The sequence below is a fragment of the Nannobrachium achirus genome, assembly GCF_963921795.1.
Source record: "Nannobrachium achirus genome assembly, chromosome: 11".
Taxonomy (NCBI): Eukaryota; Metazoa; Chordata; class Actinopteri; order Myctophiformes; family Myctophidae; genus Nannobrachium; species Nannobrachium achirus.
Genome location: NC_137820.1, coordinates 2,574,821 through 2,601,620, shown reverse-complemented (window position 1 = coordinate 2,601,620; position 26,800 = coordinate 2,574,821). Strand labels below are relative to the sequence as shown.

Genomic DNA, 26,800 nt, shown 5'->3' with positions numbered 1-26,800 from the left:
CTATACCTCCTCTGGGTCAAACCTCAGATTAACTAGCCTATACCTCCTCTGGGTCAAACCTCAGATTAACTAGCCTATACCTCCTCTGGGTCAAACCTCAGATTAACTAGCCTATACCTCCTCTGCCGTTGCAGTTCATTGGCATGACTGGTAAAACAGAACTGGCGGAACTGTGGAGCTGTGGAAGGCACTCCTCTGCCTTCCTCTACAGTGGGAAAGAGGGAGTCCTGCATCTGATTGGCCCACCGAGCGTCCCGTTCTGTGACACACAAGGAAGATCCTTCAGAAGCTTTGCCAGTCCTCTTTTACCAACGCCCCACAGAGTGGAGGAGGCGTCTACCTTTCTATGTCAGTGGTTCAGACTCCCAGGTGCTTGTTGAGGCGGTCCAGTGGTTCAGCGGTTCAGACTCCCAGGTGCTTGTTGAGGCGGTTCAGTGGTTCAGCGGTTCAGTGGTTCAGACTCCCAGGTGCTTGTTGAGGGTGGTTTAGTGGTTCAGACTCCCAGGTGCTTGTTGAGGCGGTTCAGTGGTTCAGTGGTTTAGTGGTTCAGACTCCCAGGTGCTTGTTGAGGCGGCTCAGAGCGTCTCCTACGATGTCCAGCTCGTGTCTCAGTTCCTCCACCACGCTGTTGATGCTGGGCGTGTCCTTCAACACGTCCACGCTCTGCGTGTAGGGGTTGTAGCGCACCGTGAACGGACGGCGGATGGTCTTGGCGAACTCCCTGTTAGAGGAGAGAGAGAGAGAGACGGGGGTAAATGGTAAATGCTCTGCGTGTAGGGGTTGTAGCGCACCGTGAACGGACGGCGGATGGTCTTGGCGAACTCCCTGTTAGAGGAGAGAGAGACAGGGGTAAATGCTCTGCGTGTAGGGGTTGTAGCGCACCGTGAAGGGACGGCGGATGGTCTTGGCGAACTCCCTGGAAAGAAACACACACATGGTTGGAGTTGATATGTAGAGTTAAAGGACAACTTTGATTTTTTTACAACAAGGGTTCATATTTTAGATTGTAATTAGAGAAAAGAAAAAGTGAGTGTTAAAATGTTTTCATTTGCTTCGTTCTATTGTTTTATCACGTTTACCGTGCTAAAATGTGGGGCATGCGTACGCATGGGGGCATGCGTACAAGTGGCTAAACATGTCTTTTTAGACACAATAAGCCAGCAGTTTCTTTATTGCTATTTACAGTAACACTTCTAGCCCCCATAAGTCACATCCAACCAAGAAAGGTTGCGTTGTATCTTGGGAATGGGCTTATTCTGTGTAAAATTACATATTTAGCCACTTGTACGCATGCCCCAACTACTGAAATAAGAATCTCTAAAACAATAGAAAGAAGTAAAATAAATAATTTTTACACTCATCTTTTATATTCCAACATTACAATCTAAAATATGAACCCTTGTTGTAAAAAACTAAAGTTGTCCTTTAAACTCCCTGGAAACACTCATGGTTGGAATGAAAATATAGTTAAAGCAGAAATAAGAAGTGTTCTGCTGACATAAGCAGGAATCATGCAATTGCTTTTTTTTTTAAATATATATATATTTTATTTTATTCAGGCGGCTAACCATGCTTCTTAAGAAATGTTGTGTGTGTGACACTTCCTGGGGCCACAATCTGCCTCCAAAACTATTATTTTTATCTGTGAGAAGTTCTGTCATTGGTCGATTAAACTGGGTGCCCAGACCGATCAGGACCGCGTGATTACGGATCCCACAGGGAAAGATAGATAACCACGCCCCGGACTCATTTTTGAAGCTTGTGATTGGCTGAACCGGACGTAGGGAGCGTTCCGTTGTAGTCACTTGGACCGCGCGAGGTGCACCAAAACCCAATTATCATTGCGTTTATCGTGCGCTTGCCCAGGCCGTAACCACGGCTTCGTAACTCGCGCGGCCGGGGGAGCCTGCGGCGCTCGGGCGCGAAGAGCAGGACCAAGGTCCACTGGCCTTTGCGACGCTTGCAATGTCGTGGACAATAACTGAAAACGAGCGTTCTATGCCGTTTCCATCCATCTTTCCCTGTGGGATCCATAATCAGGCATCAGGACCACCTCTTGTTCTTGTTCAGATTGGTTGACCTGTCTGTCAATCCTTTTAGCCCCGGTCGGCTGGTTCATGCACCAATGAGCTGCTAGTGACAGAGCTTCTTACAGATAAAATAATAGTTTTGGAGGCAGACTGCGGCTCCTAGAAGCGCCACAGAGACAGTGTGTGCTCCCCTTTAAGCACCAGCTCTTATGCCTTAACTTAAAGGCCTGTCCATACTGTCTCCGACCACCAAATAAGATGTGAGTGACGTCATTTAGTAGTTGAACCGGACCTTTCAGACGAAAAGTTGAGTGTTCTGAGACAGTATGGACAGGCCTTTAAGTTAAGGCATAAGAGCTGGTACTGAAGACGATCAACATAGAGACCAAGTTGTCTCTCACCTCATCTTGACCTTGGCCTCCTCAAAGCTCTCAGAGACAAAGTAAACGTCCTGAAAGGTGGTGATGATGCATTCCTGTCTGCAGGTCACCGCAGGGTCAAAGGGCACGATCCTTGCATTGCCAGAGAGCGCGTGCTGCAGAGAGACCAACATAATACAATACAATACATAATATGTCCATAATTACAACACCAGAGGCAGCGCCACAGATCACGTTCAACCCAGAGTCAACTCAAACAAAGGGTCAAACTCGTTCTTCTGCTATACAACCAAAATGTGGAACGCCCTACCGAAGGCCATAAAGGAGTGTGGTTCCCTAGCATCCTTTAAAATCGCCCTGAAAAACCACTTACAGGCAGCAGCCATTCACAACTGGCAATAACAACCCTTCTTTGTATTTACCTACTGTATATATTTTTTGCACTGTTTATTTTATTTTTATTTACTTTTTTTGTAACTATATCTACTGCATAGTACTGTGTTCTATCAGTCTGTCATTCAATGTTATATGAGGTACATAAAGTACTGTGTTCTATCCGTCTGTCATTCAATAAGATACAATAAGATATGTATGAGATACAGAAAAGACAATTTGATCATCATGTCACAGATTAACCTGTTTAAAAAAATCAAACCCAGATTGAAGTGAGTGGTGGTGAACCTTCAGTTCACTGATAGAGGACACCTTAATGTTCTCACCTTCAGTTCACTGATAATGGACACCTTAATGTTCTCACCTTCAGTTCACTGATAATGGACACCTTAATGTTCTCACCTTCAGTTCACTGATAATGGACACCTTAATGTTCTCACCTTCAGTTCACTGATAATGGACACCTTAATGTTCTCACCTTCAGTTCACTGATGGAGGACAGCAGACCAGCTCCGTAGGCACGCAGACCTCCTTCCTGTTTGCATAGACCGAACTCCACCGTGAAGAAGTAGCACTGAAAACAATACGATCATGATAAGACTGAAGAAGTAGCACTGAAAACAATACGATCATGATAAGACTGAAGAAGTAGCACTGAAAACAATACGATCATGATAAGACTGAAGAAGTAGCACTGAAAACAATACGATCATGATAAGACTGAAGAAGTAGCACTGAAAACAATACGATCATGATAAGACTGAAGAAGTAGCACTGAAAACAATAAGATCATGATAAGACTGAAGAAGCAGCACTGAAAACAATAAGATAGAGATAAAAGCAGTGAAAACAAAAGAATAAGACAAGATAAAAACACATGTTCTTTCCTGTCCTTTCAATATGCCTATGTCCTTCTGTTGGGTCAGTTAAAGCTGTGGCTACTGTTGATTAACTAAACTAAACTAAACTATCCATACTGCCTTACAAAGGCAGAGTGCAGTAACTACATACAAGAATTTCACTAAAAAATTGGATTAAAAGTGTTACAGTTGATCAGCCAAATGAGATAAAGGCATATAAGTGATATTACACTGATTGTATTATCTGTTCTTGAGCTAATTGTTCATCCCCATATATCATGAAGGCTAATTTGACCTTTGGGTGACACAAATAAGTTGGTGTGTCCGAAAACGTCGTTACTGCACTCTGCCTTTGTAGGGCAGTATAGCTCTCTGTGACCTGCCTGGGATTTGAACCCAGGTCCTCTAGGATACATCAGAGCCTACATGTTTACCATGGTGCTGTAAGGGAGATGAAGACTGCAAGGTTCATGCAGTACCTCTTGTCAACCTATAGGTGTCCTACCAGACCACAGGATCTGCAGGGAGACTCTCCACCACTGACTGTACATGACTAGTTATAGTGGATTCACATACTGTAACTGCAGTAGGTTAATCCACTATAACTACTAGTTATAGTGGATTAACATACTGTAACTGCAGTATGTTAATCCACTATAACTGCAGTAGGTTAATCCACTATAACTACTAGTTATAGTGGATTAACATACTGTAACTGCAGTATGTTAATCCACTATAACTGCAGTAGGTTAATCCACTATAACTACTAGTTATAGTGGATTAACATACTGTAACTGCAGTATGTTAATCCACTATAACTGCAGTAGGTTAATCCACTATAACTACTAGTTATAGTGGATTAACATACTGTAACTGCAGTATGTTAATCCACTATAACTACTATTTATAGTGGATTCACATACTGTAACTGCAGTAGGTTAATCCACTATAACTAGTACATGTATGTACTAGTTATAGTGGATTAACCTACTGCAGTTATAGTGGATTAACTTACTCTACCATTAGTTGAAATAAAGTATTCACTTACAAATCTATAGATTGCAGATTTAGCTGCATCTCTCTGTCTGTCTGTCTGTCTGTCTGTCTGTCTGTCTGTCTGTCTGTCTGTCTGTCTGTCTGTCTGTGTCTCTATGACCACAATGGAAATAGATACAATAATCTATAATAATCTATCATCTATATTAATCTATTATCTATAATCTATCCACCTGTTTCTTGAGAATTTACTGTAGCATTATTTGCAGGACACTTCCGGTTAACAGCAGACATACAAGCTCACGTCGCGTCGCAGATACAACCGTTGTGAGCTTGTAGATCACTCTAGGCTTCGGCGCCGGAAGCTGCCTGCACATTCTGCGCAATGCATGATGGGACGTTGGAAAGTTGTGGATAATGTAATGTAACGGAAGAGAACAGAACTCACTGTAGCAAGTTTGTGTACAGAGTCGTCTGAGGCTCCCAGCGACGCCAGACCGATCTCCTGAGAGAACTGTGCAAAGCTGGCCTCAGCCAGCAGGGGGACGTGACCCAGGAGCTCATGGCACGTGTCCCTGGACGAGGACAATATGTTGTTATTAGGACATACATGTGTCCCTGGATGAGGACAATATGTTGTTATTAGTACATACATGTGTCCCTGGACGAGGACAATGATAGGTTGTTATTAGTACATACATGTGTCCCTGGACGAGGACAATGATATGTTGTTATTATAGGTCAGGACATACATGTGTCCCTGGACGAGGACAATGATAGGTTGTTATTAGTACATACATGTGTCCCTGCCTGGACGAGGACAATGATAGGTTGTTATTATAGGTCAGGACATACATGTGTCCCTGGACGAGGACAATGATATGTTGTTATACTTAGGACATACTTTAATAAATATATTGAAGCAATAAGCCACAAGAGGCGAGTGGTTACCTGGTATTTTACACCTGCTGAGAGGCGTAGGGAGACACGAGGCGTAGCAGAGTGTCTCCAACCCTCTCAGCCGTTATAAAATACAGATAACCACAAGCCTAGCGTGGCTTATTGCTTTTCTAAAACGGTTACAATATGGCAACATGAAAAATCACAGACATGTACCAATTAAAACTGTTCTATGTCACTAATAATTCACTATAAGGTCTGCTCTGCAAGAAAGTAGTTCCCGGCCAGGCTGCAGAAACGACACAGGTGCAGATAATTGGTGCACTGTGGAACACTGTGGAAAGAAATAATGCACCTGGGTTTGATATAAACTGATTCAAGGTGTGGGTTATAGTCTCATATACCACAGCAACCAGCCAATCAGAATCAAGGAATGGAAATAACCGTTTTGGAAATACATTTTATGTATATCAATTAAGTTTATTAAAGTATGCATACATACTTTAATAAACATAATTGATATACTTCAAATGTACTTAGTTTTACATTGTTTGTCCCCCAGGGGGCATTGGTTCTCCCATTTGGTCCATTTGGTTCCATGTGTACCCTCTGACAGTTACAGACATGTAAGGGTCCATTACCATTAGGTTCCTTTTGGGTTACAGATCCTTAAGGGTCCATTTGGTTTCATGTGCAGGCCTACACTGCCATTTGGTTCCTAACTATCAATTAAAAGGCCAATTAAGTAAAATCAAATCAATGTTGCCGTTTTCCTGTTAGTCAAGCTCTGGGGTGTAGTGGACCAGGGTTAGGGATTAGGTTTAGGTTTACGTTCAGGGTTTAGGTTTAGGTTCAGGGTTTAGGGTTTAGGGTTCAGGGTTTAGGTTTAGGGTTCAGGGTTCAGGGTTTAGGTTTAGGTTCAGGGTTTTCTACTCACGGCTCAGGGGTGTAGAGCGGATCGGAGCTGTGCCTCACATACTGGGTGCAGTGGAAAACACGGAAGGCCAATCCGGCCAGGAAGTCTCTGGGTGAGAGGTAACCTGCTACCGGTCTGATGGTGAATCCGGTCCGTTCTGAACAAAACAATGGAAACCATGTTTTCAGTGAAACCATGAACCAAACCTGAGAGAAAGACTCTTTCATACATCATGTATTCTCTGTTTTATCGACGAGAACATTATCTTCAAGATAACTAGCTTGACTTTGTACTCTAAGAGTAGCCTACAAATTGGGCTTGAATCTCTTTTGGATTCAGATAAGCAGCGGAGGGGTTGGTGGTAGGGCATTAACAGAAAAGTCGACAAGTCGACTGAGTCGACTTCATTACACAAGTCGACTCCAACCAGAGAAAGTCGAATGCCGAAATTGAGAAAAACAAACTTTTGTATTTCTTTCTATCATTATTTTTGCTAGCAGATAGCAGATCTACAGCATGTAGATCTGCTATTTTCACAATGTCTGCCTCAGTGCCTCTATATATTTGACAATTTGGCCAATGTTTTAGAGGTGTTAAAAAGTCCTTAAATTGTCACTTTAGAAATGTGCAGATACCCTCTATACACTTAAACTTTATTTTGGTTTGTTTACAGTTGAGTGAGAAAACAATGTTGCACATTAAGTTAATCATCTGGGGACATCGTGTGTGATGTGATGACGTCATCAAATGATAACGTCGACTTCAACTCAACTTTTTAAAGGAGTAGTTCACCCCCAAAATGACTTTTTTTCTATTGATTACTCATGCCATGGAGAGTAGAGTTCAATAATATTTTTAGGGTTTTTTGTCGCATTCCTAAGACAAAAATTTGATTGAACCATGAGTACCCCCCCATTGATTCTGGATGGGGACCCGTTTCGAAAAAATCATTTTGGGGGTGACCTACTCCTTTAATGCCCTAGTTGGCGGTGAAGTGAATGGTTTTAAAGTACAGTAAAAGGGTTTAAATTGCAGCAATGGGATGTTAAAATGCAGTGAAGTGATTTGAAATACGGTGACGTGATTTAAAACATTGCCAAATGTATGTGAATTTGAACATATTGACCCTATAACAACTGGACTCTTGATGTCTGTATTTTAACATATTGACCTATAACAACTGGACTCTTGATGTCTGTATTTTAACATATTGACCTTATAACAACTGGACTCTTGATGTCTGTATTTTAACATATTGACCTTATAACAACTGGACTCTTGATGTCTGTATTTTAACATATTGACCTTATAACAACTGGACTCTTGATGTCTGTATTTTAACATATTGACCTATAACAACTGGACTCTTGATGTCTGTATTTTAACATATTGACCTTATAACAACTGGACTCTTGATGTCTGTATTTTAACATATTGACCTTATAACAACTGGACTCTTGATGTCTGTATTTGAACATATTGACCTTATAACAACTGGACTCTTGATGTCTGTATTTTAACATATTGACCTTATAACAACTGGACTCTTGATGTCTATATTTTAACATATTGACCTTATAACAACTGGACTCTTGATGTCTATATTTTAACATATTGACCTTATAACAACTGGACTCTTGATGTCTGTATTTTAACATATTGACCTTATAACAACTGGACTCTTGATGTCTGTATTTTAACATATTGACCTTATAACAACTGGACTCTTGATGTCTGTATTTTAACATATTGACCTTATAACAACTGGACTCTTGATGTCTGTATTTTAACATATTGACCTTATAACAACTGGACTCTTGATGTCTGTATTTTAACATATTGACCTTATAACAACTGGACTCTTGATGTCTGTATTTTAACATATTGACCTTATAACAACTGGACTCTTGATGTCTGTATTTTAACATATTGACCTTATAACAACTGGACTCTTGATGTCTGTATTTTAACATATTGACCTTATAACAACTGGACTCTTGATGTCTGTATTTTAACATATTGACCTTATAACAACTGGACTCTTGATGTCTGTATTTTAACATATTGACCTTATAACAACTGGACTCTTGATGTCTATATTTTAACATATTGACCTTATAACAACTGGACTCTTGATGTCTGTATTTGAACATATTGACCTTATAACAACTGGACTCTTGATGTCTGTATTTTAACATATTGACCTTATAACAACTGGACTCTTGATGTCTGTATTTTAACATATTGACCTTATAACAACTGGACTCTTGATGTCTATATTTTAACATATTGACCTTATAACAACTGGACTCTTGATGTCTGTATTTTAACATATTGACCTTATAACAACTGGACTCTTGATGTCTATATTTTAACATATTGACCTTATAACAACTGGACTCTTGATGTCTGTATTTTAACATATTGACCTTATAACAACTGGACTCTTGATGTCTGTATTTTAACATATTGACCTTATAACAACTGGACTCTTGATGTCTGTATTTTAACATATTGACCTTATAACAACTGGACTCTTGATGTCTATATTTTAACATATTGACCTTATAACAACTGGACTCTTGATGTCTGTATTTTAACATATTGACCTTATAACAACTGGACTCTTGATGTCTATATTTTAACATATTGACCTTATAACAACTGGACTCTTGATGTCTGTATTTTAACATATTGACCTTATAACAACTGGACTCTTGATGTCTGTATTTTAACATATTGACCTTATAACAACTGGACTCTTGATGTCTATATTTTAACATATTGACCTTATAACAACTGGACTCTTGATGTCTATATTTTAACATATTGACCTTATAACAACTGGACTCTTGATGTCTGTATTTTAACATATTGACCTTATAACAACTGGACTCTTGATGTCTGTATTTTAACATATTGACCTTATAACAACTGGACTCTTGATGTCTGTATTTTAACATATTGACCTTATAACAACTGGACTCTTGATGTCTGTATTTTAACATATTGACCTTATAACAACTGGACTCTTGATGTCTGTATTTTAACATATTGACCTTATAACAACTGGACTCTTGATGTCTGTATTTTCAAGTCAAAATGTCGTTGTGGATTAAAGGTGGTACTTGGATTCAGCAATAAGGAAAAGGGGGTGCTGAAGAACCACTGCCCTAGGGGACACGGGGAGAACATGCAAACTCCACACAGAAAGGCCCTTTTTGCCAAACCCCATCGAGACCCCAAACAACACCATTTAAGGTCGCGTTACCTCTGAGGAAGCGGGACACGTCCTCTAGCTGAGGGATGTTGTCCTCCCTGCACTGGCAGTGCTTGGCCAGCAGGGGCAGGTTCTTCATGTACTCTGTGCAGGCGTGCGTTGGGTAGAGCTTACTGAGCTCCCGGTAGACCACGCCCCACGTCTTCACCTCCTCCTCGGTGAACTCGATGCGGGGGATGGGGTCTCCGCTGCAACCAGAAGAAGCAGGGCTCATTTAGTTACTTATTATAGGGATGGAGCCCTAAACAAGGGTAGCTCCATAACACATGTATTGCGACCGTCAGGTCGCAGTTACTATCAAAACCTCCACCAGCTGTCAGTCTGTCTGTCAGTCTGTCAGTCACACGTCACACTTTTGCCCTTCTCATATCTCCACCATTGTTGCCCCGATCCAAGCCAAAATTTGCAGACACACTCCTTGCCTGCCGAACCACTACCTCCACCCCCCATTTCTCACATGCCCCTCTTCTAGCGCCACCATGAGGCCGATTCTTGCAACACATTTTTGGACAATGCTCCTACAATCGGTACACACTTGGTCTGCACTCATGTCTTCAACATGGATCTGTCCACTGGTTGATTACCCGGTATCAATAAGCTTTGGGCTTATCAAGCTTGTTACCATGAAGTCATGTTTAAACAATCAAGACAAGAGGCCATCAAGAAATGATTACGGTACTATTCATGATATAAAGCCATTTAGCACTTATTGCACATTAATGAATGATTGTTTCTTCATAGACGATGGTCAGCCACAACTGGCCAATAAAAAAAGATACCAGTTATGTTCTGAATTTGTCATCTTATATCTTTCCAAGAAAAATTGAAAACGCTAAACAGTGGTCTGGATAAAAGCCCGGCTCAATAAGCAGGATCGATAAGGTGATCATTATCAATAAAAATGAACGAGCTCCAGCCTCCAACCCTACTTTTTAGCCTGCTAACAGGGACGTGCAGAGAATGTTAGAGAGGCAGGGGCTGACATTTCTAAAAAGGACCTTTTGGTGAAAATATTGAAAATAGCAGACCTCCAAGCTCAGTTGTGAGCTTGGAGGTCGGCTATTCTTGCTTGATACCACACTGAACATTTGCATTTCTTTCACCACAGTAAAAACTGCATTCATGGTCTGGAGAGGGCACTTTTTACAGACAGATAAAAGGGCAGCGGCTCAATCCTCCTTTGATGTCTATGAATCTTTCACCAGAGGTGGTAACCAGAGGAAAGGGAGAAAAATTACTCTACCTTGGGTCGATAAAAAATGTAGAGATCAAATGAAAACCAGAGATTTACTGCTTAAAAAGGCATTAAAATCTGGCCTGACAACGGACAGACAGCTATTCACACATGCTAGAAACAAAGTCACAAATTTCTTAAGGAAGGCTAAAGCTGGATTTTATATCTCCATCATAGAGAGTGCCAGAGGAAATGGAAAAAAAGTTTGGGAATACATAAATAAACTGACAGGGAAATACTATAAGCAGGATAATAACAACTTAGAACTTAAAATAGATAATGTCCTGGTGAAAGATCCCCACACGCTTGCTAGCAACCTAATGCTGTTTTTTCTAAACTCTGTGTATGAAATCACACAGTTGTTCAGACCCTCTAAGTTTGTTCCACGCCCTGTTCAAAATGATCTCCCCATTTTTAATTTGGAGGAAGTCACAGAAAACGAGGTGACAAACATTGTCAGATCACTGAAAGCATCCAAAGCTAAAGATGCACATGGGCTTGACACAAACTTTCTTAAAACAAATATTGACTCTCTGGTGGCACCAATCACACATCTGGTAAATCTATCCATAAGAAAATGCACTGTCCCAACTCAGTGGAAAGTTGCTGTTATAACACCTATATTCAAATCTGGCTCAAAAACGGACATATCAAACTATAGACCCATAAGCATCCTACCTGTTATATCAAAAGTGGCTGAAAAGTGGATTGTAAAGTCTATTGTTAAACATCTAGACAAAGGCTACACCCCTCTGCATCCTATGCAGTTTGGGTTTCGAGCCTTCCACTCCACTGAGTCAGCAAATTGCTTATTCATTGAAAAGTTAAAGTGTGCTTTGAACAAGGCCCCATGTGCAATGGCAGTATTTTTGGATTTCAAGAAAGCATTTGACTCTGTCAGCCATCAGGTCCTCTTGTCCAAACTAACACATTTCAACTTGTCCCCAGAGGCCATCAAATGGTTTACATCATACCTATCAAATGGAGAACAGTGTGTTAGTATAAATGGCATCAAGTCTCCTTATCACACTTGCTCGGTTGGTGTCCCCCAGGGATCAATAGTAGGACCAATTCTGTTTTCTCTGTTCATAAACGACCTACCTGATGTATGTAAAGATGTACATATCCAGATGTACGCAGATGATGCTGTTATACTGACTCATGGAAAGAGCTATGCAGAGGTGTCAACGGTTTTAACTTCTGTTCTGACCAGCGTTCAGGACTGGCTTACAGACTCATGCCTGCTCCTGAATGCAAAAAAGACGGTCTGCATGGCTTTTTCCAAAAGACCAGTTGTGATGGAATCATCAAATGTGTTTCTGGGTGGAGAGGAACTTGAACTTGTGTCAGAGTTCAAGTACCTCGGGGTCATGTTAGACTCAACCCTAACCTTTAAAAAACATGTAAAAAAGGTTACAAACACAATCAAGTTCAACCTTCAGAACTTTAAACAAATCAGACCTTTTTTGGCAGTTAGTGCTGCTAAATCGTATCTCCACTGCATGATCCTATCACACATTGAGTACTGTTTCACAAACTGGTCTTGCACAGGTATAACGACTCTCAAACCCATTGAACAGCTATATAAGAGTGCGCTTAAGGTATTCGATAGGAAACCCCACTCATATCACCATTGTAATATTCTTCAGAGGTACCGTTTTTTGAGTTTCGCTAATTTTAAGGTATTTAAACAGGTCAGTATCATATATAAGTCCCTAAATGGTCTATGCCCACCTCCCCTAAAGGAATTCATAAAAAGGAAGCCTGATAGAGGACTCAATACTAGAGCAATCACTAGAGGGGATTGCGAAGTACCGTACCGGGTAACCGCTTTTGGAAAAAACACCCTTTCAGTGCAGGGTTGTTCAATCTGGAATGACCTACCTCTAACAATAAGAGACTGTTTGTCATTTCCATCCTTCACGTTCAATCTAAAAAAATGGTTAGTTGACAATCAAACTTGTGACCATGTATAGTTCTAAGAGTACAGCTCATGCCATGTACGTATATTTTTAACTATCCTTTTTTAATGTAGGGTACTGTTAGTAATATGTGTTGTTTTTTTTTTTTTTGTTTTTTTTTTTTTTTTCCTTGGTTCAGGAAAAATAGTATTTGTATGTATGTTCTTAGGCGCCCTCTCCTAATGTAGGGTTACTGTTTGTTGGTATGTATTGTTTTGTCTTCATGTGGGGACTACGGATGAAATTTAGCATTCTTGCTAATTCCGGCTTATTTACATTGCATTCATGTAGTGTTCATTAACTCATTCTGAGCCCAGGACATTAACGGATTAGGGGGTCCAGAGTGCCCCCTCCCGGCCCCATTAACGGCCGCTGTCTTATTTTGAAGGCCAGAAGTCTAGACCGGAAGTACTTCCGGTCTGACGTCATCGGATCGTGCGCCGGAACCGATGCGTGTCCACGTGGAGTTGTGTAATGGCCGACCGGGAGCTTTTATAACTGTGTAAAATAAGCGAGCATCTGCCTCCATCCTAGCTTCTAAAGTGTAGTTTTGAGATAATGGACATTAAAGATGAGATCGGCCGTCCACCTCAATGTTATGGGATGACTATTGTGTGCTCGTGGAGCCGTGATGATGACAAATCAGCGCGGATTTCGTCTCCGGAGCGTCGGCCATTGTACTAGGTATTTTTACTCGCCGTTACAGTAATATATTACTTTTCACGCGACATCGCGTGAATGGCTCTATAGATACTCTATTACTTTTCACGCGACATCCCGTGAAAGGCGCTGATTGAGTTAATATGCATTGTCCCGTCTAAATAAACAAATAAAGTAAAAGTAAAGTATGTGTGCACAAGCCTGTGCTTTAACAAACAGAAAGTTATAGAAAGAAGCGTTAGAAATGATCGAATCGTCCGGAGACGTGAAAACTCATCACTTACTATTTGTAGTTCATAGCGAGGTCAGCGAAATGCTTTCTCCTTTTCCGGTAGACGTTGTCCTTGAACCCCTGCACATGAGCACATAGAAGGACAGGATAAAAGGTCACGTCCTGTACAGTAGTTCACATCTTGTAAAGCAGGGGTCTTCAACGTTTTCAGGCCAAGGACCCCTTAGTTGAGAGAGAGATGAAGCAGGGACCCCCACAACCTGTTCATAGATTCCATACAGTTTCATTGTTTGACAGCACAATCGTCAGTGTATTTTGGATTCATGTCAATTTGTGTTTTCAGATATTTAACCACTTGAACCATCAAAACTTAATAAACTTGACCTTTCACTCTGTACTTAAGCCCTTTGCACACAGGACAGTTGCGTTTCCCTGGAACATTCTATGGGGGCCCTCAGTGAGTCCTTGTACCCAGAGCGCTACAGTACGTACCGGGTGGTCTGCGTCTAGAGCTGAGCCGTACATCAGGACACGGTTGGCACATTTATCAAGGTCTGAGATCTTCTTGGGGAACCAGGGAACGTTGTCCATGTCTGAAACCATGAGGAGAGGTTAGTCACAGACCCCTAAGACCCCTGGTCCTTCCTAGACCCAACGTTTTGTATGCTCTACAGACCATACAAATCTTGTATCTTGTTAGTCTACTCTAAACTATCTTAGTCCAGAAGGAGTTAAAGGTATAGTGATTGTATTTCATTCAAATAAAAATATAATTGGTACATTTTCCATTCATTCTCCTCACTAGAATGTGTGCTGACCATATAAGGACTTCCACCATGGCCCGTGTTGCGAGCATAGCTAGATTCGGGTTTCAGAGGTGGCCGGCCAGTCCTCGACCAATCAGGGTAGAGTATGGCCGTAGTTATGTTATGATGTTTAGTTATGATCGTCAAAATAAAGGTTTTGAGAACCACAGTCGCTCTGAATTAAGAACGTCTGCTAAATGCCTAGATTGTAAACTACTGAACTCATAAAATGCCACAGTCTTGTAGTAAATCAGTATCATAGATAGCCTACATATCATACAAGATGACCCCCGGCCACTTTCATTATCACTGAATACACCTCCTTGCACATTGCCACGTTTCTTTCGTTGCGTTTTAGAAATCCGAAATCCGCAAAAACTATTTTCAGGCCAAGGACCCATCGCTGAGATAGAGAGAAAGCAGGGACCCACTGGCAACAGCTGTGGAAAAACTTGAAAAAATCTACCCTGGTCCGGAAATAAATAATACAGCAGTGTGCAAATGTGATGTAGAGAGTCGCATCCCCAGCCTTGAAGCCTCAGAAGTCTAGTATCTCCCTCGTTGTATAGGGATATCCCTTTGAAGCGATGGTTAAGATATTGGACTTTCACGTGGGAGGCCCGGGTTCTAAGCCCGGGTGGGGAGGTCTGATTCACCTCCGATAAGGGGGTTCCACACGGTACGAGGTCACCGGCTGCTAGTAATTCATTTTCAATGAGAGGCGGGCGGCTTTTTCGGCCGCGCAGCGATGTTTTGGGCGGCGAGGCGAGCCGCCGCGGTCCCGTGAAATCCACCGCGAGCGTGCTCGTTTGTGCATGCGTACGCGGGCGGTGAGAGATGGATTGTGTTCATCTTTGTGAAATACCGTGCGGCGTTTACTCACTGAGCGAGTGTGTTTGTGTCTCACCGCGGCGCGGCCACCGCTGATCCTAGCGGCAGCCCCGACGGTAACCGCGTACCGCGTGGAACCCCCTTTACACAAACGTGATTGACATAATGTGAAGTTGTTTTTATCTTTTACGGGCTCTGAAATTCGCTCCGATATTCGTCCAAAAAACACATAGATGTGCTGTTTCTCTTCAGTGTTTACTGCTCTTTTCCTGATCATGTCCTGCAATGCATTTTTCTCCAAAGGCTTCTTTCCCTGATTTGCCTTTCTAATTGTCATGGAGAATGGAGCGTATTTCTTTCAAATATGAAATGGCATACTGTATCTGTAGCAATGTGCATGGACCATTACTCTACACTACCTTGGTCTAGAACAGTGGTTCTCAACCTGTGGGTCTCCACAAATTAGTTTGGGGGGTCCCCAGATGATTACCTCAATGTGCAACATTGTTTTCTCTCTGAACAGTAAACAAACAAGCATAAAGTTTAAGTGTATAGAGCAGGGGTGCCCACACTTTTTTGACGTGAGATCTACTTTTAAAATGACCAGCTCAACATGATCTACCCATCCACTATGTTTTAGCTGAGGGCCTGAGGGGGGCTTTGGAATAGCAGCACTGGCGTTACATTTTAGACAAACACACTTACTGTAAGGGGGAAATAAATGGTAAATACTGGGGGAAATGTCTTCATCCCATTCTGTATGGAAGTGGTGGGTTTTGGGGTTCTTTGTAATGCTACTGTACTGACTCTTGAACAAAGTTTGCCTACTTTAGAAGCCATGAAGGGAGCTGACAGGCCCTTCTTGATGTCATATTGACATATTATTTTTATATTTTAATTATATATATTTTAGAGGCATGTCATCATGTGGTCTACCTGCACACCCTTGGTGACCATCTACCTTTTGGGCACCCCTGGTATAGAGGGTATCTGCACATTTCTAAAGTGACAATTTAAGGACTTTTTAATACATCTAAAATGAAAGTTAAACATTGGCCAAATTGTCAAATATTAGAGGCAGAAGTTGTGAAAATAGCAGATCTACACTACCTTGGTCCAGAAGACAGGAGTTGTCTGGAGGCTCCATGTCGACGATGTTGAGGTGTTTGTGGAGCAGCTGGATGATCTGGTTCAGCTGCTCGTGGTTGCTGTCACAATCCACAAAGATCTCAAACTCTGAGTTACGACGCTTGGACTTCCTGGACTCGATGTGCACCAGGTTGACATGGTTCTCCTGCAGCCACAAGGAAGGACAAGACATAAACAAGTTCTTAAATTATAATGAAATTAGAATTAGAAAACAAACCATGATAGTTAAAGGACAACTCCCGCCTAAATAACATCTAGGCTCATTTTCCTACTTATATTGACCCAAAGTACTGTCCTGTCCATGAGGTCTATTAGGCAGAAATGCCCCTGTTGTCCAGTTTCCCCAGCAGAACCCAGCAGCTCTCATAGCATAGAGTGGAGCCTATAAGCCTATCGCTTTTATACTATTTGTTGCGGTCAAAAGTGATACTGTTTTTCTCATGAATGTGTTGCTAGATGTCATTTAAAACACACCCATGCCTTGGTTGTCCCACACAAGCCACCACAAACTCATAAATCATGTTTTGGGGTGAGCATTTGGCACAACTGTCAAAGTGAAGTAACATTTACATTTACTTAAGTACTGTACTTAAGTACAATTTTGAGGAATGTGTACTTTCCTTGAGGTTTTTCCAATTTCCAATACTTTTACTTCTACTCCACTACATCTCTGACCCAAATATTGTACTTTTACTCCATTGTAATTATTTGAACACTTTAGTTACTAGTTACTTTGCAGATATAAATGATTACATTATAAAACATACATTAATCCACTTTAGCCCTAATTTATACCTAGGCTATTTGAACATAGCCGATCTACAAACTCGCATCTCAATGCATTGTGAGCTTGTAGATCTGCTGTTTTCAAACATTGTTGTACTTTTACTTTTGGTACTTTAGGTACATTTTGATGCCAACACTTTCATGCTTTCACTCAAGTACATTTTGAATTCCGGACTTTTACTTGCGGTATTGATACTTTTACTGAAAATGTAGTACTTTTTCCACCACTGAAATCACACACACACACACACACACACACACACACACACACACACACACACACACACACACACACACACACACACACACACACACACACACACACACACACACACACACACAGAGAATAGGATCATCGTCTCACTTGGAACAGCTTGAGAGCCTTCACCAGCCCTCCCACTTCATTCTTCAGGGAGAAGACGATGGCAGCTCGACCTTTCTCTGGAGAAGGGTTCTTCTTCTCAGAGTTCTCCTCGATCTTAGTGAAGGTGGATTTGTTGATCTGGAGAGACAGAGACCATCCATAACACCATTATAACATGTTGATCTGGATCCATAACACCATTATAACATGTTGATCTGGATCCATAACACCATTATAACATGTTGATCTGGATCCATAGCACCATTATAACATGTTGATCTGGATCCATAACACCATTATAACATGTTGATCTGGATCCATAACACCATTATAACATGTTGATCTGGATCCATAACACCATTATAACATGTTGATCTGGATCCATAACACCATTATAACATGTTGATCTGGATCCATAACACCATTATAACATGTTGATCTGGATCCATAACACCATTATAACATGTTGATCTGGATCCATAACACCATTATAACATGTTGATCTGGATCCATAACACCATTATAACATGTTGATCTGGATCCATAACACCATTATAACATGTTGATCTGGATCCATAACACCATTATAACATGTTGATCTGGATCCATAACACCATTATAACATGTTGATCTGGATCCATAACACCATTATAACATGTTGATCTGGATCCATAACACCATTATAACATGTTGATCTGGATCCATAACACCATTATAACATGTTGATCTGGATCCATAACACCATTATAACATGTTGATCTGGATCCATAACACCATTATAACATGTTGATCTGGATCCATAACACCATTATAACATGTTGATCTGGATCCATAACACCATTATAACATGTTGATCTGGATCCATAGCACCATTATAACATGTTGATCTGGATCCATAGCACCATTATAACATGTTGATCTGGATCCATAACACCATTATAACATGTTGATCTGGATCCATAACACCATTATAACATGTTGATCTGGATCCATAACACCATTATAACATGTTGATCTGGATCCATAACACCATTATAACATGTTGATCTGGATCCATAACACCATTATAACATGTTGATCTGGATCCATAACACCGTTATAACATGTTGATCTGGATCCATAACACCATTATAACATGTTGATCTGGAGACAGAGGACATTTTTGTTTTCTATAATTTTTGTAACCCATTTTTCACCCAGTGCTAATTGTCTGTGTAATCCTGGGCTCTGCTCTCCCTCTGCCGCGCCTGGGGAGACAACGGACTGACCTCATGCTTCCTTCAATGCATGAGGAGTCCAAGTTGCTTCTTTTCACCTGAAGGTGGAGATTTCCCTGGTTTGGACGTAGCGCGTGGAAGGAACACGTTATTCCAACCAGTTCCTTTCCCCTCCATCAGGCGCCCCGACTGGCCAGGGGGAGGCATTATTGAGACCAGGATTACGTGGATGTTTTTGTGAGGGTATCAACCCTAGGAGACACAGGGAGAACATGCAAACTCCACACAGAAAGGCCCCAACGCCAACCCCACCTATAGGGTGTGGGCACTGATGACGCGGAGGGAGGAACACGCCGCCAGTGCCCACAGCGTCCCCCGGCGGGAATCGAACCCAGGACCTTCTAGCTGTGAGGCGAATCGCTAACCACTTCGCCACCGTGCCCCCCCCCCATAACACCATTATAACATGTTGTAATAAAATAATCGTTGACAGGTTTGTCATGTCTACTGGCATTAGAGGAGTGTGTAATCATCTAAGCTATACCAGAAGATATAGTCACTGTCTGGTCAAAACCTTTTTTTTTTTTTTTTTTTTTGCATGAATCAGGGCTATTGAACACCCTTTACATCTGATAGTTGGTTAACATAATATTGAACCAATGGAAAGTAGTAAAAAGTGCCAAACCCCGCTAACTCCATTCGATGAGAGAGAGAGAGAGAGAGAGAGAGAGAGAGAGAGAGAGAGAGAGAGAGAGAGAGAGAGAGAGAGAGAGAGACAGAGAGAGAGAGAGAGAGAGAGAGAGAGAGAGAGAGAGAGAGAGAGAGAGAGATGCATAATGTAAATGCAGTAGTAATTTACTCTAGCATGAAATAATAGGAAAGCTGTATTTGACATAATATGACACCTCACATGAAAGAAAACCCTAATACACGATAATGGCTTCAACGGTTGGCCTCATCTCTCTCTCCACGGAGACATGAAAAATGTGACGCAAGAGTGACGCACGCAAGATGAGGCGATGCTCGTTGCCTTACCCTCCCGTATGCATACGTCTTTGTTTGTTTGTTTTTCCTTTTTCTTTACCATTTTCACAATTTGTAAATGTTTTCCAAAATAATAAAACGATTTGCAAAAAAAAGGTTTAGGCATAATTGGTATGATAGTTCCCAAGATCTCAGCACCACGGACAGAGACAGTCTCTAATGTGTGTTTCAGCACCACGGACAGAGACATCCTGGACTGACATCAGAGGATTTGCGCCTCAGCTCCAAAACAATCACATGAATTCATCCATGAATAAATGAAATAAATTGAATGAATTAAATGAAATCCAGACTCTAATCCATACATGACACGGCAGTTCACCATGCGGTACGTCTCCAGCATAACTCCTCCTTCAAGGAGTGTAAAGCCCTAACATCCTTTAAAACCGCTCTGAAAATCCACTTACTGGAGGCTGCTACGCATTCTTTTTACAACAGTTTTTCTGCATAGTAATGTGTTCTGTCTGTCATTCAATGTTATATGAGTTAAATATCTATCATAGTAATGTGTTCTGTCTGTCTGTGATTCAATGTTGTTGACTGTGAGTACTGTCATGAAACTGAACCTTTTCCTGTGCAAACCTCTATTAAGTGCTTCAATCAATCAATTAAAAAAACAGTAGTGCAAAGTAACTAAGTAGATTTACTTAAGTACAGTTTTGAGGTAATACTTTACTTTCCAGTTTTCAGTACTTTTACTTCTACTCCACTACATCTCGAGAGGCAAATATTGTACTTCTACTCCACTACAATTATTTGAACACTTTAGTTACTAGTTACTTTGCAGATATAAATGACTATATTATAAAACATACATTAATCCACTTTAGCCCTATTTTATACCTAGGCTATTTGAAAATAGCAGATCTGCAAGCTCACAACGTTGTGAGCTTGTAGATCTGCTATTTTCAAACATTTTGTACTTCTACTTTTGGTACTTTTAGTACATTTTGATGGCAACACAATTCCGGACTTTTACTTGTAACAGAGTACTTCTTTCTATATTGCAGTATTGATACTTTTACTCGAGTAATACATGTCAATACTTTTTCCACAACTGCAAAAAAAAAAAACAATCTCATCAGAGAGCCTCTAATCCAGACGTCTAAGCCATACCTGGCTGACAGTTAATCAAATGAACACTCCTTTTATCTGGAAGTAGGCTAATCACCTATGATCTCATTGTGTTTGTTAAGTCCTTGTTGCTTTCATGCCAAGGTGACTCAAAAGACTTAAAAGATGGTTTAAATCAGGGGTCTTCAACATTTTCAAGCCAAGGACCCTTAGTTGAGAGAGAGATGAAGCAGGGACCCCCACAACATATTATATAACATTGTGTTGCAGATTAAAAATGTTAATAGATTTCTTAGACAGCTTAGACTTGTTAGACTTTTTGATTACTTGTTGGAATAATGTGTATGTGTAATGTGTATTTTCAGACATTTAACCACTTGAACCATCAAATACTTTAGTCTGCTCTTGTTTCCCCTCTACACACCTCTTGAATAGCTGATCTACACAACGCCTCGCAGCGCGAGGCATTGTAAGCTTGTGGATCTGCTATTGTTGGCTAATGTGCCACTATATAGGGATGCTAGGTAAAATGTAAAGAACATGATCCTATCACACAAAGATTTGGCGGCCCCCCTACAGTAACACTGAGGACCCCCTAGGGGCCCCGGACCCCCTGTTGAAGACCCCTGGTTTAAATGTAAACGTACCATTAGGTGTAGCCTATTGAGCACAGGGGGAACACTTTCATGACATCACACGTAAACCGTGTACACAAAAGGTTACTGAGCTTTCTTGCCGGTGAACGGTCTATAAAGAGTTCATTTACAATAACAATCTCTATAAGAGAAAACCAGCGCTCACATAACTATCCTTTAATGCACTTTTATTTATCAAATTAAAACGTTGTAGCCTCAATTTGTTTAGACCCACGTTTTTTGTTTAAAATGACCTGTAACCACTTCTAGTGTGTCTGGAAGAAATTATACACATACTGTATATAGGGATGGAGCTCAAAACAAGAAGGGTACAAACTCGATAATACATTTATTGAGACCCGGTATCAATAAGCCTGTTATCGAGCATAGCAGCCCATAAAGTCATGTTTAAACAATCAAGACAAGAGGCCATCAAGAAATGATTACAGTACTATTCATAATATAAAGCCTTTTAACACTTATTGCACACTAATGAATGATTGTTTTAATGATATTTAATGAATTGTCAATTGTCATCTTCATAGATGGTGGTCAGCCACAAACTCACAGTCACAACAACTGGCCAATAATAAAAGATAGAATTTGCCATCTCAAATCTTTCCAGAAAAATATTAGAAAACGCTCAATAGTGGGCTGGATAAAAGCCCAGCTCAATAAGCAGGATCAATAAGGTGATCATGATCAATACAACATAACGAGCTAAATCCCTACTCATACAGCCTGTAGTTACATGTTAGTTATGTGTCTGTTATCGAAAATGTATCAATATTGAGATATCAACATGCAAGGTATACATATCGACAAAGGCGGCTTGAAATGAGGTATTGGTGTATGTGTCAAATTAATTAATAGACACACTATGCATGCACGTAGCACATGCACAAAAGCAGTCCATCTGTAACCAGGTGTGGTTATTTCAATAAAACCATTGTTGGAAAATGTAAATAAGGCATTTAATGTCTTTATTCTATGTGTACTGTGCAGTGTGCATGCATGCTTTTTTTTTTGCCCCATGTAAAGCGTCTTTGGGTACTTAGAAAAGCGCTATATAAATTTGAGATATTATTATTATTATTATTATGGATATGATATTCATTATCTGGGTTAGGCAGGCAGTGGACCTAAAGCAGAAAAACATTATATATAATGCAATTGTTTTTACTAATATCGTGAGTAATATCGATATCGAGATATTCACTATTATCGAATATCTAAGGCAGGGGTTTTCAAAGTGGGTGACGGCTGACGGGGCACCCTGGGGTGCCGCGACAGTAGTGGGATCATATTTGGAATTTATTTGGACACTTGAAAAAATATTATTTAGTATAATTTTAAACTTGAAGTACAAAGTTATTTTCAGTCAGCGATTATCTCAACGTTTTCCTCACAACATAATCGATAAAATATCGTCACCAGTTTCTTTTGGTAAAGCAAAGCCCTGCTTCATCATACAAGACTGTCGCACAAAACTAGTGAAAACAGCCAATCTACAAGCACACAACGCCTCACGATGCGAGGCGTTGTGTGCTTGTAGATCAGCTGTTTTCACTAGTTTAGTACATTGATAGATGATAAATACAAAACAAACGGTTTTGGACATACAAGGTTTCCACCCGACAACGACGATATGCTATAAATATAAGGTGCTGGGAGTGAAAATTATAACGTAGGGGTGCCTCAGATTAAAAGAATATTCATGGGGTGCCCTGAGACAAAAAGGTTTGTGAACGCCCAGACTTGGATCACAGTGCTCAACACAATGCATCTGTGGATCAGTGAGCTGATGAGAGATGCTGGACACCATCCAGGTGGTTCCCAGCATCTCTCACCACCTCACTGATCCACAGATGTCAGCTACCAGGGTCTAAGCACTGCAAGCCTAAACACAGCTATTCATAGAATGGACTTTATCCTTCTGTAAATATAACAGTAAGACTCCCTAATCGGGAGATAAGCAACCGTCAGGCACTATATTATATTGGCGCTATATGGGACAGATCCATGTTGATGACATGAGTGTAGAGATACTGTGTCCCGATTTGCGTGATTTTCGGGCAAAATCTGTAGGAGAAGTGTCCAAAAATGTGTTTGAAAAATGGCGGCATGATGGTGGCACTATATGGGACAGATCCATGTTGAAGACGAATTTGCGTGATTTTAGGGCAAAATTTGTAGGAGCAGTGTCCAAAAATGTGTATTGCAAGAATCGGTCTCATGGTGGCGCTAGAAGAGGGCTATGTGAGAAATGAGTGGAGGTGGAGGTTGTGGTTTGGCAGGCAAGGAGTGTGTGTGTAAAATTTGGCATGGATCAGGGCAACGGTTGCGGAGATATGAGAAGGGCAAAAGTGTGACGTGTGACTGACAGACTGAACCATATTCTGTAGCTCAGACTGTGGTTTCCATTTCCAAACCTTTCAGCTCGTGACCCAATAAGAATTAGACCTTTGTTCCGGAACCCAAACTAGTGAAAATAGCAGATCTACAAGCTCCACTACTTCTTAAACATTTGTTTTATAATTTATGGAATTTATTAGATTTTTTTCCCACTAATTTATGAATTAAATTACTTCAAAAAAGAATGATCTTTTTTCTTTTACCATGAAAATCTTAGCCTTTTGGGGAATGTATTTTGAAAATGTTTTGAAATAATAACAGGCCAATTAAAAACCGACCCAGTGTTTGGGAACCACTTCCAATCAATCAATCAATCAATCAATCAATCAATCAATCAATCAATCAATCCCAAAATGAACCCAAAATGGACGGATGCTTTTGAGATCCTTTGAGGTTTGACCATCTCATGCAAATCCAACAACCACAGTATGTTTAATTTGACAGAAAACAGTTGTTAAGATGGACAACACAAGGCACCAGTGAAAGACAGAAGTTATCAAGTATCATAAATGTTGTAATTTCTGAGTGCCGCGCTGCAAGCTTGTAGATCTGCTTTTTTTTTCGTGAACATTAATGTGCAAGTTTTTGAATATTTTTGACTCGATTCTATAAAATGTCTCCTCCGAAATCGTTCTTCTAAATCAGAGGTTCTCAAACTTTTTTATGTCAAGGACCCCCCAAAATGACATGGGGGCCCCCTCCAGAAGCAAATATTTGAGTTACAAATTGTTGCTTTTAACAAGATATTCAAAGAAATATTATTCAAAAAAATTAAAAAAAGAAAAGAAAAGGAAAAAAACAACATGATTTTTCAAAAATAGCAGATCTACAAGCTGGTATTATCTGCTATTTTTCAATGGTTAAAGCATTCAACAATTCAAGGCCTAAATGGGTTTTTGACGACAGGTCTTTCTCACCTCGTAGTTGAGCAGCTTCTCTTCCAGGGCGATGTTGATGGAATCAAAAGATCTTCCTCTGCGAGGCCCGTCCGTCTTGTTGGAGTACATTCTGGAGTTGTGTTAAAGTGTACTGTTAATGTACTTCCCTCTGAAACAAGCCTGTATCTGTATTAAAGTGTACTGTTAATGTACTTCCCTCTGACGCCAGCCCGTTGTACCTCTGTCTGTCTGTCTGACTGACTGCACAGAGACACGCTATGAGCTGCCTTTTAAACGCTCTGCGGGAGAGGAGAGGAGAGGAGAGGAGAGGAGAGGAGGGGGAAGGGGGGTCACGGGGGGTGAAGGGGACAGGAAACAACCTGATGGAAAAAACGGGGAGAGAGAGGGGGGGGGGGGGGGTGCTGTGTTTGCTTTGCCAGTATATAAACATATCATCAGTGACAGGTGGAAGTGCTTTTTTCATTAAGGGCCCGAGCACTGCATAGTGCAAAGCCCTAACTATTGTTATCGTAAAGATTATTGTTACGGTCGTGTTTTTGACTCGCTAAACGTTTATTTTGCTACTTTTGTGCAACACAATAGTACTGATGAAGCAGGATGTTAAAACAGCTTTATTTTTTGCTTTTTGCGTTTTAGCAATTTTAACGATTTTGATTTCAGTGGCTGGGGGCATGCGTACAAGTTGTCTAAATATGTATTTTTAGACACAATAAGTCCATTCCCAAGATGCACTCTTTTGCAATCTTTCATGGGCAGATGTGCCTTATGAGGGCTTGTAGAGTAAATAGTAATAAAGAAATTATCGTCTTATTGTGTCCTAAGGGGAGCACACACTGGGCGCGAGCGGCTGCGCAGCGTCGCGTTGTGGAATCGACGCACAATAGCGACATTAAGCAGACGTTTCTGCTACCGCAACGTGAGGCGGGACTACGGCTGCTATGACGTAATCGCCGTAGCGATCAAAATGGTTAAGCAAAGCCTCGGCGGCGACGGGTTCCCACCCCTTTCACTGAATGCTTTGGTTCCCATGGCGACGCGTACATGCAGCAGACGGAGTAGACGCTACGTCGGAAGGGACCTTCTGCCGTAGTAGAGACGGCCGCGGCGACGGAATGGTTTATCTATCGAGCGCGGATCATTTCCGATTACCGTTGTCATCTGCCGTTGCCGTAGCGTTGCTTAAACTGGCTATTAAGTGCCGCGCAGTAACCCCAACTGGATGCGGCACGCTGCCACACAGCACATCCATTTCCCCCGGTGGGGAGAACCATGGGAGAACATGTTCACCGCGCGGCAACGCTGGAAAAATAGAACAGCGGCGTATCGGCGCGGCAGGCGAGGCGGCAGACCCGCGCCGTTAGTTCATTGAAAATAATGGGGCTGTGTTTTTTGACGCGCCACCTCCGCGCCGCCTCCGGTGTGTGTTCCCCTTTAGAAGCTGTTTTAAGATATTTAACCCTGCAAGACCCAAATTAATTTCTACAGGCCAAAAGAAATTAAAAAATAAAATCAGATGGTGTTGTAGGAGTCCTAATCACAGGAAAATGTGATGTTAAAAAATTAATAATGTTTTTGTAAGGTTTTATAGCCATAAATCATAAATCATGCTCTAATTTGCATTTTGGGGATATGTTTCACAATAATAACACATGTACATGTTCTAGACATTCTAATGATCACGAAAAAAAAATATTACAGGCATTTTACTTATGTTTTAGTGAGGAATAGCTTCAGTTAA

The 26,800-nt window shown here is 41.0% G+C and overlaps 1 protein-coding gene across 1 annotated transcript; it reads right to left on the bottom strand.

Moving 5' to 3' along the window:
- Window positions 1-546: 546 nt before the first annotated feature.
- tph1a (tryptophan hydroxylase 1 (tryptophan 5-monooxygenase) a) lies at window positions 547-25,170 on the bottom strand (the record flags this gene model as incomplete). Its single annotated transcript, XM_080737671.1, has 11 exons — window positions 547-721; window positions 2,432-2,565; window positions 3,282-3,377; window positions 5,108-5,234; window positions 6,497-6,632; window positions 9,747-9,943; window positions 13,895-13,962; window positions 14,335-14,435; window positions 16,590-16,773; window positions 17,779-17,916; window positions 25,081-25,170. 11 exons carry the CDS (start codon window positions 25,168-25,170, stop codon window positions 547-549), a joined length of 1,446 nt encoding a protein of 481 aa, XP_080593797.1.
- Between the last annotated feature and the right edge of the window lie 1,630 nt (window positions 25,171-26,800).